Genomic DNA, 14,988 nt, shown 5'->3' with positions numbered 1-14,988 from the left:
CCTCCTCACCATTCTCAGCTCTCTCCCATCAGAGGACAGGCCTGGTGGACACCTTTGGTGCAAGAGTTCTCCTGTATCCCCACATCCCAGCCTGGGCTGCTGCTGCTGTTTGTACTGGAAAGAAAGTAGAATCCACACCATGTCATAGGTGACTTTTATAGGCTGGGAAAATCAGTGCTCAGCAGGGTGGGGCGGACCAGACTAGCCGCCTTGGCTGGGACTTGGGGATGAGAAAGGCTGAAGGGGGCAGGAGGCAGGGGATAGGAGGTTCTGCTACCACGGTCGGGAGCCCTCCTTGACCACGTGCACACACACTCACCCCTATGTTTACTATTCCTAGCTAGGGAATGCCAGTCTATAACGCAGCTTGCCCTGGCGACTGCCCACTTTGTTCTTGTAAGTCGGTTCCGCCCTTTGGGTCGGGTTTTGGGAGCTAGGCAGAGCGCTGGTCCCCTGGGGACTACCACCTGCTAAGAGATTCCTGTTCAGCTCCAGGGCTCAGTCTTTTCCCACACCTTCTGCTCCCGGCTCCCTCTCAGGGGCGAAAAAAGGCCCCTCGGGCCCTCTTGCCCGGTCAGTCCGAAAGCCTGAGGGAGTCTTTGGGAGCCTGGCCGGCGCCGGGCAGGCCACAGCTCCCGGACTCGCGGCCACCCGTTGTCCGCCCCCCTCAGAGTGGGATTCTGGCCTCAGGCTCCGCCAGGGCCGGGGCGGAGCCGGCTGAGGGAGGCCCCGCCCCCCAGCCCGCCCCCGGCCCCGGGTGCGAATCCGATGCTGGCGAGCGGCGGGAGATGCTGGAGGTTTGCGAGCCGAAGCGGCTGCAGCTGGCGCCGCGTCTGCCCCGCGTGCCCGGAGCGGATTCTGCCCGCCGCCCCCGGAGCCCTCGGCGCCCCACTGAACACGCGATCGCTTCCTCCGTGTGACCGACCGGCGCTGCAGGTGCGGGGCGGGCCGCGCTGGGGGGGCGCCCCCGAACGCACGTTCTGGGGGTCTTGGGGGATTGGGTCTCTGACTCAAGGTTCGGATCCTACAGCGCGCGGGGGCTCCTCGAGGGCTTGGGGTCCCAGCGGGGGCAGAACAGGCGGGATTTGCAAATCCGGGGGTCGGCGTGCGGGGTTAGGTTTAAAGTTCCCCGTCACCTCGGACGGCTCGGGGGTCCCAGGGGAAGCCTCTGAGACTCGGGTCCAGGCGAATCTCCCCTCCCTGCCCTCCCCACCCCCGCCCCCCGTCTCGCTGGGCTACTAATTGTGAAAACCTTAACCCTCGAACAATTTTGGTGCCCCAAGGGGGTAGGGGTCGAGGGCTGAGCCGACCCTCCTGACTCCCGGGGCCGCCTTCAACCCCTCCCAACTGCCCCTGGGTCCCCTTCCTCCCGCTAAGCAGTCACTAATTTCCATGACAACGGAGAGTTCTTTATGGGCGACAACCTGAAGGGGGCTGGGCGGGGCTGCCGCGGGGTGGGGGAGGAGGCTGCAAGCCCCTGGGGCCCAGCAGCCCCCTAGCCGAGATCCTGTTGTCTTGCCTAAACGTGGGGGCCAGCGGGGGGCTCGGGTCCCCGTCTCAACGCTGCGCGGTGGGGGTAGGGGACGCACATGTTTCAGCTGGGAGGTGCGGGGCTTGGTGCTCACACGTGTGCCTCCCGCATGTGTGTTGCTGTGCCAGCGGGGGCGAGTCAGCAGCGCTGGGGAAGGGGGTCACGGTGGCACCACGATGGGGAGCCGGGTCCGGGCTGGGGAAGTAGGGGAGTGGACAATGAACAAATGAATTTCTGCCTTCCCCCGCCTGTAATGCCTGGCAGAGACCCTAGGCTCTCCCAGCCCCCCATAGCTCTGCCAAACTGCTTTTGTCCGCACCCCCTAGACAGAGCCTGCTCTGCCAGGTTTCCTTGTGGGGAGTAGGGCCCTCTATCCTTCACCAGAAGCTTAGTCTGCAGCAGTCCAGCCCCTGTCCTGCTGCTCCACTCTGAAGCCCAGACTCCTGTGGCCCCCAGGACCACCCAGAGAGACCTGGTTCTCCCCCTCCCCCACCTCACCTTCCTAGTGGAGTTTTAGCCACCTGCTGGACCCCAGTTTCCTTAGCTGGGGAACTGGTGTCTCTCCTCACCTCTGTGTCAGTCTGGGTCCCAGGAGTGGGGCAGAGGTCTCTCTGCCTTTCTTTTACAGCATTTGGTGTGGACCCCCAGGTGCCAAAGGCTGCCTTTCCCATATCTGCTGCTGACCCTCCTCTCCAGCCCAAGTTCTGGCTATCACTCACTGGCAGATGGTCAGTCCTTGCCTTGGGAGAAGGCTGCAGAGTCCATGATCTCTATCTTGGGAAACTGAGGCAGGGGGTCGGTGCTGTGCAGTTGTTTCTGGGTTGTTTAGGGTGCTGTTTCTGGCTCCTCCAACAGGATCCACTGTTGGAAAGGGGGACGGCTGCAACAGGAAATTAGGCTGAACTGCAAGAGGGGCCCAAGGGACCCAAGGCCTAGGGAGGACAGGGACAAGGGGGGGTGTGGCTGGGGAGTCTAGGCAGGGCTGGGCCGGCTGAGAGGAGGGGCTAGAAAGAGAAGCAGCCAGGTCTCTCAGCTTCATTTCCCCCACCGCACTTGTGCCCTCCACATGATGGACAGGCCTTACTTATCTAAGCTGCCTGATAACTGGGATAGGGGCTGTGGAATTGTTCTGAGGGGACTGCAACAGCTGACCTCTTCTCTCAGGCCACGGTTGTGCCTCCCACACCAAGTCCAATGCATATCTGAGGCATACAGAAGGGTTCAGTGTCAAAGGTCCAGGAACCACGGGCAGCTCCTGGCCCAGGTGTTCAGAGCACATGGCTGTGGGGGACTTAGGGCTCTGCTGGACACCCATGGGCCCCTTCAGAACCCCCTACCCACCTTCCCCTCCTGTGTCATTGTGCCTGTGTCCTTTTCATTGTCACCTCTTTGCTCCCCTTCCATCACAGTTTCTGCCTTTGTCCCTCTCCGTCCCTGCCCCTCTCTCTTTTCTAAGGTCTCTCAATTCACCCATCTCCCCTTCCTTGATGGGGCCAGGTCATAGAACCCATGGGGAAGGAGTCAGGCCAGTCTTAGGGGATTCTTGGACAAGGGGTTTGGCTAATACCTCTCCCATTCCCCTTCCCTTTGTTTCAAAACTTTCATCACCATAGCAGTCCCTTATTCTGGGGACTTCCCCTTCATTTCCCTCCTCCACTCACAGGGGAAACAGGGACCCAAGTGGATTTTTCTTTAGGGGTTCAAAGACTGGGATCTCCGGTGCCTAGGAGGAGCCAGTTGGCTCTTACCTCTGGCATGCCAAGTTCAAGGCTGAGCTTTCTGGACACAGCACTGGATTGTATGCCCACCACCGAGACTGGAGAGGCCCCCCTCTCCTTACTCCATCATTAGATGGGAGAGAGTCAACAGCAGAAATTGCGGATCGTGATTTGACTAGCACCTGCGGCCAGCCAGGACAACTCCCCTGCCCCTGTCCCAGGGCAATGGGCTAGAAACTTGGTTCTGCCTCCTGACACCTCAGACCCTGAGAATGAAGTCTCTATTCCCTCTGCCCCCTGCCATCTTTACAGTGAGACTTCAGCTATGGGCCAGGCAAGGCTTGGGCCTAGGCATGTCCTTTGCAGTAGGAAACCCAGTCCCAGTCCCTGAGAGAAAAGGGCAGGGAAGAGGAGGGGGTACCTGAAGGCTGGTGTTCACAGCTGCCACTAAATCGGGAGGTGTTGCCCACAGTTGTTGGGAGGTAGCTGGAGGCCTCTTGGGCCCCTCCTGGCCTCCCAAGATTTACTCCACATGGGAGAAGACCAGGGCAACAGGAAACTTGTTTATGGCTCTGAATGGTGGGGCCTGAGCCACGATGACCCCAGTGGAGGAAGGGACAGGACTCCAATGCAGGACCGCAGGACCTCTGGAGCCAGACTTGCTTAAGGCTACAGCAGGGCCCCTAGGGGACCCTTTATTACCAGGCCACCAACAGGCAGAGGCTCCCTCAGGGTTGCCTGAGGCTCGATTGCCCAAAGCCCAGGGGTCAGACCCGAGGAGCAAGCAGTAACTGGGGAGCGCTTGGCCCTCAGGCACCCTTCGAGTCAGCTGGAGGGCACTGGCAGTGCCAGGCTCTGCACTTCCCCCAAGCTCTCTCTGGACAGCCCCCCGTGCACACTGTTTCTCTGCAGAAAATGGAAGGAGCCATGTCTCTAGGGAAACGGGCGCTATGGGATCATTTTACAAGATTTGTTGTGCCCTCCCATGTCCCAATGTGGACCCAAGGCACAGTCTGGGTCCTACGTCAATGGGAGGAGAGCTCTTCATTGTTGGGTATCGGGTTTGGGCTGTCTGAGCCGTGGGGGTGAGAAGCAAACCCCTTTCTGCCTGGCCTTCCACTGTTCTTGAAGCTGTCCCTTGACTGCTCCTCCCAGCTTTGGGGCCAGGGCCCCCTTTGTTGCCAGCAGGTGCCAGGGGCTTGGTGCGTCCACCAGCAGCCTCCCAGGCAGCAGCAGTGGGTAGCAGATGGTGGAGTGGGTGAGGATGGAGGGGACCCCTTTTCTCCTTTCTTTGCCCTGGGGCTAGGTTGGGGGTGGAGACAGATGAGTGCATTAGACTGGTGAGCAGAAGCGGTACTGGCGGCAATCAGGGGCCCCATGGTAGGGGGAGAGGCAGATCTGCCCCCTCCCAAGCCATGCATTTTTGAGGTTTTAGGACGGGGATCCAGGCTGATGTGACTGTGAGCAGAGGCCTGGATTTCAGTGGTGGGAGACAGACTGCAAGACCAACCCTGGGATCTTGTGGGCACAAGTGCATATGCATGGCCGCGGGCAAGATCAGGCATGGGCATAGACAAAACCTCCCCCGCCACGCGGCAGAGCAAGGAGCTGGTGGAGCTGGGGTGGGGGGGGAGGTGGAGCTTGTGGAAAGGTATCGCAGAGAAGGGCCGTTTTGAGTCGGGAACATCAGGATCATTTTAGAGGATTTGTTGCGCCAACAGCCTTATAATGTCAGAAATCACAATGAAAGAGGAAACAGATTAAGCCCTTGTCTGGACACCTAGCTCATGTGGAGGCTGCTTCGCAGGGAGGCCAAGGTGGGCAGGGCTGTCGCCAGGGCCCACGCTCCCTGCCACTGAATGGACACAGCTGAGCTGGCGAGTCACCTGTTGTTGGATTTTAGGTAGTTGCTGATTTTTTTTTTTACGTTATAAATAACTCTGCCGTGACAAATAGGATACTGATGGAGGCTTTGGGGGAAGGGCATTCCTGCCACCAGGAACGGTGTAAGCAAAGCCAACAGGGCTGAGACATAGGTTCCTCCCAGCTTCCTGCACCCCCCATACCCACCCCCCCTACCAATGCAGGCTAAGGTACCACCCTCCCGCCCGGTAAGCGGTCCTTGGATTCTAGCCTGGAAAGGGAATGGCCGTGCCTTAGAGCCATTGAGGGACTGTTATGGACCCCCTCCCCCAGATTGTTAGGGCATAGAGATGGGTGGCCGGCAGTGGTGGGTGGCTGTGCCTCTGCTCTCAGCTGTGAGTGTGGGATTCCAGCCACATGCTCCTCTCCGGCAGACGCAGGAGCAGGGCTGTGACCATGGTGGCAAAGACACGCAGTCGGGGACGATCTTCAAAGCTTCTCTTGTTTGCCTCTGCAGTGCCTCACAAGATGGCTTAAGCCCTGGCTTAAATCACACCGATGAAATGCATTTGCTCTCCCTGAGCCCAAACAACCCAGAGGAGGGAATGATGGAATTTGTTCCTTAATCCTGAAGGCAGATTTGAGGCAAAACTTCGGGGAATATGACCCCTGGGAAGTGGGTGGCCTCCGCCTGAGAGGAAGCCGGCAAAAGCCAGTGCTGGCCACGGGGCTCGTGTGGGTCCTGGCCTTTGATCCCAGCTGGCAGAGTGGCTGTGACCCAAGCTGCTACCTCTGGGGATGGCTTCCTCCCCTCTCCATTTCCTCCTGTAGCTGGGAGTGACTCCAGGTAGAGGAGCGGTTAGGTGGTCAAGGCCACAGGCCGGGCCCAGTGCACAGCCAGCGCTCCTCTGTGGAGAGAATATGCACAGTCAGCAGAGGCCGAGCAGTGTGCAGGCGGCCTTAGTGCAGAGCTGTGCCGTGGCCCCAGAGTCACATTGACTGGGCATTATGGAGGTCCAGACACTGTCACCAGCTTTCCTCCTAAAGTTGACCTCCAGCAAGAGCTGTGAGTACCCTTTTTTTGGGGTGCTGGGAGATAGGCCCCCCAGCACCACATGAGAGGATGGAGTGAGCAGCATTGCAGACCCACGGGTTTCGTGCCCAAGGTGCCAGAGTGCCTGCCTTTGTGCCTGGAACACCCACCTCTGACCAGGGACCTGTGCACTGGGCCTGACTGGCCAGGTCTCCTGTAGGCCCCAGTGCCGAGGCACTGGCAAGCTTGTCTAGCTTTTCCAGACCGTTACTCCGGCATGCCTCCTGGAAGATCCTTCCTCTCTAAGGCCCAGCCCTGATGCCATTTTTTCCTCAAAACCTTGCCTCACTTCCACCCAAATGGGGGTTCTCTTTCTGAGGAAACTCTCCAAGCACTAAGCCTAAATACAACATTTATTAAATCAATAAAGGTAATCGTAGTAAAAATTCTTTTTTTTTTTTAAAGATTTTATTTATTTATTTGACAGAGAGAGATCACAAGTAAGCAGAGAGGCAGGCAGAGAGAGGAGGAAGCAGGCTCCCTGCGGGGCAGAGAGCCTGATGCGGGGCTCGATCCCAGGACCCTGAGACCATGACCCAAGCCGAAGACAGAGGCTTTAACCCACTGAGCCACCCAGGCGCCCCGTAAAAATTCTTTTTTTTCCCTAAAGATTTTATTTATATGAGAGAGGGAGAGAGAGCTTGAGCGCAAGGGAGAAAGCGGAAAGCAGTCAGAGGCAGAGGGCAGAGGGAGAAGCAGACACCCTGCTAAGCAGAGAGCCTGGCACGGGGCTCAATCCTAGGACCCTGGCTGGGGTCACAACCAGAGCTGAAGGCTGATGCTTAAATGACTGAGCCACCCAGATGCCCCTGTAGAAAAAATTCTAACAGAAAAGTAATAAAAGATATAAATTTGCCCCAGAGAGCACTCTGATTTCCTTAGATGTCTTTCCAGAATTGAGTCTGTGAGTATACACTGGTATATAAACTTTAAAAAATTTACCCAAATAGCAGCACCCTTGACCCATCATTGTGTTCCTTACTTTTCCATTTAACATCTCAGAAACTGTCCGACCACAGCACATTTTGCTACTATATTCTTTGTAATAACTACCAAGTATTCTTTCATACGGATGGCCGTAATTTTTTTGAAAGATTTTATTTATTCATTAGAGAGAGCACGAGCTGGAGGGGCTAAGGGAGAGGGAGTGAGAATGCCAAGGAGACTGCGCTGAGCACGGAGCCCAACTCGAGGGCTTGATCCCATGACCCTGACTTGAGCCAAAACCTAGAGTTGAACACTTAAGTGACTGAGCCATCCAAGTGCCCCAGGATGGCCATGATTTTTATTAACATTTTAAAATTGTGAAATATGGGGCGCCTGGGTGGCTCAGTTGTTAAGCATCTGCCTTTGGCTCAGGTCATAATCCCAGGCTTCTGGGATTGAGCCCTGCATCAGGCTCCCTGTTCAGCATGGAAGCCTGCTTCTCCCTCCCCCACTCCCCTGCTTGTGTTCCCTCTCTCACTCTGTCTCTTTATATCAAATCAATAAAAATCCTTTAAAAAAATAAAATTGTGAAATATAACAAGAATCTAAAAATGTGCCCTCACCTTGTATGTACATTTTTACTTTTTTTTTTTTTTTTTTAATTTATTTAGTCAGAGAGAGAGAGCGAGAGCGAGCACAGGCAGACAGAGTGGCAGGCAGAGTCAGAGGGAGAAGCAGGCTCCCCGTGGAGCAAGGAGCCCGATGTGGGACTCGATCCCAGGACGCCGGGATCATGACCTGAGCCGAAGGCAGCTGCTTAACCAACTGAGCCACCCAGGCGTCCCACATTTTTACTAATTATTATAAAACAGAAACCTGTGAAACCACCACTCAGGTTCAGAAACCAGCCCTCCAGAATCTCCCCATGTCCTGACTCAATCCCAATTGCTCTCTTTCCAGAAGGACTTGTGGTACTTACTTCCTAGCCTTTTTTTTTTTTTAATAGTTTCACCAGTGGGCCCCTGGGTGGCTCAGTGGGTTAAGCCTCTGCCTTCGGCTCAGGTCATAATCTCAGGGTCCTGGGATCGAGCCCTGCAATCGGGCTCTCTGCTGGGTGGGGAGCCTGCTTCCTCCTCTCTCTCTGCCTGCTTCTCAGCCTACTTGTGATCTCTCTTTCTCTCTGTCAAATAAATGAATGAAATCTTAAAAAAAAAAAAAAGTTTCACCAGAATGTTTGTATACACCTGTACACAGTACAGGTTAGTTCTGCATGTTTTGAACTCTATAAGTAAGTGATAGGATCATACCCTGTGTACTCTTTTGTGTCTTTTTCACTTGATGCTATGTTGACGAGATCCACCGCGTGATCGGGTAGATCTGTAGCTCCTTCATTTCCATTGCTGTGTTAATATTCCGTTGTGTGACTGTGCCATGTTACATCCTGCTGCTGGTGGCTCTGAGGGCCGTTTCCAGTTAGGGACAATGACGACTGTTGCCACTATGAGTGCTCCTGTCTGAGTGGCCTGCTGCTTCAATGTGTATATTTCTGTAGAGCCTAGATTTTGCAGTGCAAATGCTGGTTTGAGGGGGCACGGTCAACTTTATCGGTTTGACCAAAGTGTTTGCCAAAGGAGAGACTTGGCCGCCGCCAGCCGCGCTCATGTTCTCCGTGTCGTTGCCAACACTTGGTATCTTCAGACTTTCAGAGGTGGCTATCTGCTTGGCGGGTGGTTGTAGCCCCTTCAGCTGGGTAAGAGCTGAAATGTACGGAAATCATTTGGCGAATGTTTTTGTTGTTGTTGTTGAATGCATACAGTACAAAATGATTCCATGCTATGGCAGCTTAATATGTTTTTCCTAAGTGGGGGCTGCTGTAACCAGGCAGCTGAGCCGACTGGTAAGACCCATGACCAGAAAAGCAGGGATGGGTGCCTGACCAGCCTCTAGCCCTTTCTAGTGCAGTCTCTGCCCCTTGCTTGGCCTGAGCCAGGCTGGGGTTTCCCAGGGGCATCCTCTGTGTTTCGGGGAGAAGCTTCCATGTTGTGGTTCTGCTGAGCCAGCCTCCATCCTGCCTGCAGCTCCGAGCCCGGCAATGCCGTTTGGGTGTGTGACTCTGGGCGACAAGAAGAACTATAACCAGCCGTCGGAGGTGACTGACAGATATGATTTGGGACAGGTCATCAAGACGTGAGTGCTGGATCTGGTGGTCGAGGATGGGTGGGCAAGGGCTGGTGAGAGGGGAGCAGAGGACAGCCCACCCTGGGGCCGGGGCTGAGTGGGGTGCTTGCCGGCTGCAGTGAGGAGTTCTGTGAGATCTTCCGGGCCAAGGACAAGACGACAGGCAAGCTGCACACCTGCAAGAAGTTCCAGAAGCGGGACGGCCGCAAGGTGCGGAAGGCAGCCAAGAACGAGATAGGCATCCTCAAGATGTGAGTGTGAGGCTTAGGGGTGGGGGGGGCCATATGAGGTAGCAGAGAAGGGTTGCAAGGGCAGGTGGCCTCAAGCAGTACCAGCCTCTGGCCAGTTTGCCATGGCCCACAGTGGAGGTAGAGCCTCTCAGGGGTTTGCCCAGCCCTAAGAGAGAGGTTGGCCCCCCTCCCTGTTGCCAGGGTGAAGCATCCCAACATCCTACAGTTGGTGGATGTGTTTGTGACCCGTAAGGAGTACTTCATCTTCCTGGAGCTGTGAGTGTGGGCCTGGGGTCCCAGGATTCCTCAGTCCCTGGGGCCTTTATCTCCTCTGCCCTCTGCAACCAGGGAAAGCCCCCTTTGCAGACCCTTGGGGTCCTGGGTCCCTGTGCCTTGCCCAGCCGGCTCCCTGGTGTAGGCAGCCTGCCCGAGTACTCCTGCCCCACCCCCGATCCTGCCCACGCCGGGCTCAGGGGCTGGTGTCCCTCAGGGCCACGGGGAGGGAGGTGTTTGACTGGATCCTGGACCAGGGTTACTACTCGGAGCGAGACACGAGCAACGTGGTGCGGCAGGTCCTGGAGGCCGTGGCCTACTTGCACTCACTCAAGATAGTGCACAGGAACCTCAAGGTGAGGCCAGGGACTGGGTGTGAGGGCAGACATCCTTGAGGGGCAGGTGGGCAGCACCTTGGGGTCTTTGTCTAGCTTCTGGGGTCCTCACGGAGTTTTTCCCTGCCCACCCCCATGTCATTCCTGCCCGGAGCAGCTGGAGAACCTGGTTTACTACAATCGGCTGAAGAACTCAAAGATCGTCATCAGTGACTTCCACTTGGCTAAGCTAGAGAATGGCCTCATCAAGGAGCCCTGTGGGACTCCCGAGTACCTGGGCAAGCAGGGGGTGGGGCAGGGGCAGTGTGGGAGACAGCCTTCAAGGAGTGGCTCTGGGTGGGGCGGGGGATGGGACTGAGGAAGTCTCTAGCCCAGGAAGTGGGTGTGAGTGGTCCCAGGCCTCGCCAGGCCTGATACTGACCAGCCGGTGGACGCTGTGTTTGCAGCCCCGGAGGTGGTAGGGCGGCAGCGGTATGGACGCCCTGTGGACTGCTGGGCCATTGGAGTCATCATGTACATCCTGTGAGTGAATGGGCAGGCACACAGGCTTTCAGTCAGGCCGGTGGGGTCCTGTGCCCATGGCCTTCCTGGGTGAACCTGCCCTTTGACTCTCATGCAGGCTTTCAGGGAACCCACCCTTCTACGAGGAGGTAGAGGAAGATGACTATGAGAACCACGACAAGAACCTCTTCCGCAAGATCCTGGCTGGCGACTATGAATTTGACTCTCCATATTGGGATGATATTTCACAGGCGGGTGAGGAGGTGCCCAGCGTGTGGGTAAAGGGAAGGGTTGGTGTGGGGGACCTGCTCTCAGCCTTCTCTGCCGGACTCTGCTCCTACCTCCCAGCCCATACATCACCCCTAGACAGTGAGACGAGGTGCGCATGCCTAGCCTCTCCCTGGCTTTGTCCCCAGCCAAAGACCTGGTAACAAGGCTGATGGAGGTGGAGCAAGACCAGCGCATCACCGCAGAAGAGGCCATCTCCCATGAGTGGTGAGCAGGGCCCATGGAGGACAGAAGGAGAGGCCAGGTTTCCCTTGGCCTCTGTCCTCCTGGCATCTAGTAGCCCCCATCCATGAGGCTTTGAGTAGGGGCTGGGGGTGCCCAGAACTTGGGCCCAGCCCAGAGGACCTGCCTGGTAACCTCTGGATCTTAAGAGAAGAGGGCTGGGCAATTTCCATGAAGGCCTCTACCCCCTCAGATCCAGATGCACTTGCACCCTTTCTAGGATTTCTGGCAATGCTGCTTCCGACAAGAACATCAAGGATGGGGTCTGTGCCCAGATTGAAAAGAACTTTGCCAGGGCTAAGTGGAAGGTAAGACTTGGATGACTCCCTTTCCTGGACTGATCCCAAGAGCTCCTTCTGGCACACACAGTGTCTTACTTGTATCACACCCCTGCAGCCACACAAAAGCATTTCTTCAGCCATTGGTTGTGGCTGTAGCCACTGTCACTGCCTTAAGTGGGTGTGTGAACAGCTGGGTCCCTGGCCTGCTCCCCTGGGGTAGTCTGAGGCTTTGGCTCAGAAAGATCTGGCTTTGACTCTTGCCAAGGAACAGATCTGGCTTCTGTAAGCCTCACTCCGGGCCTCTCTCCGCTGCCCTCCTTTCAGAAGGCTGTCCGAGTGACCACCCTCATGAAGCGGCTCCGCGCACCGGAGCAGTCCGGCACAGCGACAGCCCAGTCCGCCCCAGCCACAGACACTGCCGCCGCTGGTGCTGCAGGTGGGGTCGCAGCTGCAAGTGGGGCTGCCCCAGCCCTTGGGGGCAGTGCCACCTCAGCCATAGCGGGTGCTGCTGCTCTTGCCACAAAGAGCGATGATATAGGCCCCGCAGACCGTAGTGCCACCCCAGCCACCGATGGCAGTGTCACCCCAGCCACCGACGGCAGTGTCACCCCAGCCACCGACGGGAGCATCACCCCAGCCACCGATGGGAGCATCACCCCAGCCACTGATAGGAGTGTTACTCCAGCCACTGATGGGAGAGCCACACCAGCCACGGAAGAGAGCACTATGCCCACCACCCAAAGCAGTGTCACACCAGCCACCAAGGCAGCTGCCACCCCTGAGCCGGCTTTGGCCCAGCCGGACAGCACAGCCCCTGGGGGCACAACAGGCCAGGCCCCGCCCTCTAGTAAAGGGGAAGAGGCTTCTGGCTTTGCCCAGGAGTCTCGGAGGGAGGAGACCAGCTGAGTGAGCAGGCTGGTGTGGGATAGGGGGCGGGCAGGAGGGTGGGAGAGTGGATGAGGGGCTTCTCACTGTACATAAGAGTCACTGGCATGATGCCCTTGCTCCCCTCCTGCCCCTGCCTCCCAGTGTGGGGCATGTCTGGGGGCCACGGGAGAGCAGTCTCATCTCCTGTGTGTATGTGCGTGAGTGGTGGGCAGGCCAGAGGCAGGACCGGCCCCAGCCCCTGCATGGATTCCTTGTGGCTTTTCTGTCTTTCGCTAGCTTCACCAGTTTCTGTTCCTTGCGGGATGCTGCTCTAGGGATATTCAGGAGGTCCCTGCTCCCTTTCCCCTTCCTTTTTTGCCTCATGATTTCCCCAGGCAGGCCCTGCAGGCCCCATCCTCTCCCAGGCCCTAAACTTGGGTGGCCTTGCCCTGAGAGCTGGTCCTCCAGCGAGGCCCTGTCAGCGGTCTTAGGCTCCTGCACATGAAGGTATGTGCCTGTGGTATGTGGGCTGCTCTAAGAACGGACACAGGCTGGTAGAGAGAATGTATAAATCTAGGGCAGTGTACTTTAAGACAAAGACTGGTCGCATGGTGGGGGGCACTGCTTGGTAGCTTTGGGGGTCCTCAGAAGTGAAAGAGAATGAGTAGGAGGGTAGAAAAGTCCACCTTTGTTCCTGGAAATTTCCCACCAATACCCTTGTGCTATTTCCTGCCCTCCTGGGTTCTGCAGTGGGTTGCCCTGTGCCCTGAGCTTCATAAGCCTGTCAGGGGAAGAAGGAACAGTTCAGGATGTGAGAACAATGAAAACCGGGAAGGCAGTGTGCAGGCGCAGTACCTAGGGCACTGGCCTAGCTGGGTCCTTACCCTGAGCCAGACAGGGAGGGCTGATACCCCTTGGCTCTTCTCTGTTGGTGTTGGTGTTCCTCAGGCTACGGCTACGGTTGTCTCCATCCCAGGTGGCCTGCTGCATGGCAGTGTCCTATAGTCTGATTTGGGGGTTTGCCCTTCACAGGGGCAAATTTCTGCTCTCCTAATTCAAAAATAAAAGAGGAACTTCCCCCTTCCCCCCATGTCTGTGACCCATTTCCCCTTCTGTCAGGGCTTAGAGAGAGAGGCCCAGGTGCCTCTGAGCTATGCTGAGTTGCATTTCCTGGGATGAGAAAGTGGAATAAGGCTCCCCAGTTTTCCTGATGGAGGCTCCTGGCAGGTGCCCTTTGTCAGACCCCACCACAGCTTGGGCAGGCAGCCACACTGGTCCTGGCCTTCGCTCGGCACTCCAGTGGCAGTCCTGCCCTCCTCCCTGCATGCCTGTGGGTCTGCTCTGGTGTATGAAGGTTGGTAGGCTAACTGTGTGCCTGCTGAACCTGGCAAATAAATGTCACCCTGCCAAAGCCTCTGGCCATCCTCTTGCCTTTGCTTCCTCTGTCTTACTGGGGAGGGGCCTCTGAAAGGCAATGGGGAGGGAAGAGGCTGGGAGCAGGTTCACAGGTCTGCTAAGTGCCATGAGGATTGCTTAGGCTGAGAGTACAGATCATTCTTTACCACTGTGTGTGTTCCTTGATTGTGGTGGCGGGTCCTCTGGACTCCAGAAATCCACGTTGGGTGGTGGCCCCTGACCTGGGCTTGTGCCAAGGAAAAATCTCTGGACTGCTGTTCTGACAAGTCCTATTGAACAAGGAGCCCTTGTCTTGACTTAGGCATACAACTGAATCTCACCACGAACCAGCCACCATAGGGAGAGACCTTGCCCATAGCCAAAGTGGGCTTCCTTAGGTTGGGGAGAGGGTGCACGGTGGGCGGTGCGCAAAGGTTCTATGCTGCCGTTTGTGTCAATTCCTCCCCCTTGTGAAGAATGCCTGTGCTTTCCACATAGGCCCAAAGAACTTCACTCTGGGTCTACTTCAGGTGGAAAAAAATCAGCTTTAGATCATGGGGCTCTACATAAGGTTTCTTTTCTGTAGAGAAAGTAGTAATGCTGCTAAAAATTGTTAAGCATGAAAACTTCCAGGAAGACTTGTTCCAGTCCTGACTGGTCCAGGTGAATTCACCAGGGATGCTGCTCTTTCTCAGGGAGGACCCCAAAGATAACTTCTCTGATGTGGGAATCAATAAAAGGGTTTGTTAGTCCCTGGTCTATGAAGCATCTGGGCCTTCAACATTCTAACCCCACTACGGTCCAGAGGCATGCTGATCCTCCTGGGAGTTAAGAGCTGAAGTCCGGGTACTGGCCCTGCCGCCTCCAAACTTAGGGGTCATCATGCCTTGCTTGGATAAAGCCAGAGTAAGCTCATGGTGTCCTGAGGGGTTAGAACCTGTGTGCATATTTCTAGGACCACTCAGAGCTGAGGGCTGAGAGGGTGGGGTATTCTTTTAGTCTGTGGGAACAATGGGCTTACGGGTGTATGGCCGGGCATTGCCCGGAGCCCAGGAGACCGCTCTCCATCGGGACAACCGTCCCATTTCCCTACGGCTTCGGTCTTCTCGACTCTCCCGAGGTGCAGAGAAGCCTGCCCTGATAGAACAGGGCTGAGGAGCCCGTGCCCGGCGCGCTTCGCACAAGATCTGGCTTCGGACCATAATGTCTTATCTTGCCCCACAAAGGGGCCAGCCGGCGGCATAGCTACTGCGGGTACCTGCCGAATCCTTCCGGGAGCTACTGGA

At 56.6% G+C, this 14,988-nt stretch overlaps 1 protein-coding gene across 1 annotated transcript; it reads left to right on the top strand.

Moving 5' to 3' along the window:
* Window positions 1-540: 540 nt before the first annotated feature.
* Window positions 541-13,719, top strand: CAMKV (CaM kinase like vesicle associated). The gene is made up of 11 exons (XM_059387833.1): window positions 541-936; window positions 9,211-9,319; window positions 9,430-9,561; window positions 9,742-9,816; window positions 10,031-10,169; window positions 10,306-10,426; window positions 10,595-10,670; window positions 10,768-10,904; window positions 11,066-11,144; window positions 11,380-11,467; window positions 11,765-13,719. The coding sequence occupies exons 2-11, from the start codon at window positions 9,225-9,227 to the stop codon at window positions 12,344-12,346; spliced, it is 1,524 nt and encodes a 507-aa protein (XP_059243816.1). The 5' UTR covers window positions 541-936; window positions 9,211-9,224; the 3' UTR covers window positions 12,347-13,719.
* Window positions 13,720-14,988: the final 1,269 nt, after the last annotated feature.

Source organism: Mustela nigripes, chromosome 2, assembly GCF_022355385.1.
Source record: "Mustela nigripes isolate SB6536 chromosome 2, MUSNIG.SB6536, whole genome shotgun sequence".
NCBI classification, from domain to species: domain Eukaryota; kingdom Metazoa; phylum Chordata; class Mammalia; order Carnivora; family Mustelidae; genus Mustela; species Mustela nigripes.
The sequence above is the reverse complement of the archived record's forward strand: the minus strand, read 5'-3'. Positions and strand labels throughout refer to the sequence as shown.

Excerpts from the sequence above, each read along its gene's own strand:
- CAMKV (XM_059387833.1), top strand. The coding sequence starts at position 9,225 with ATGCCGTTTGGGTGTGTGACTCTGGGCGACAAGAAGAACTATAACCAG. Across the intron at positions 9,320-9,429 it reads TTGGGACAGGTCATCAAGAC|TGAGGAGTTCTGTGAGATCT; the intron begins GTGAGTGCTGGA and ends TGCCGGCTGCAG. Across the intron at positions 11,468-11,764 it reads TTGCCAGGGCTAAGTGGAAG|AAGGCTGTCCGAGTGACCAC; the intron begins GTAAGACTTGGA and ends CCCTCCTTTCAG.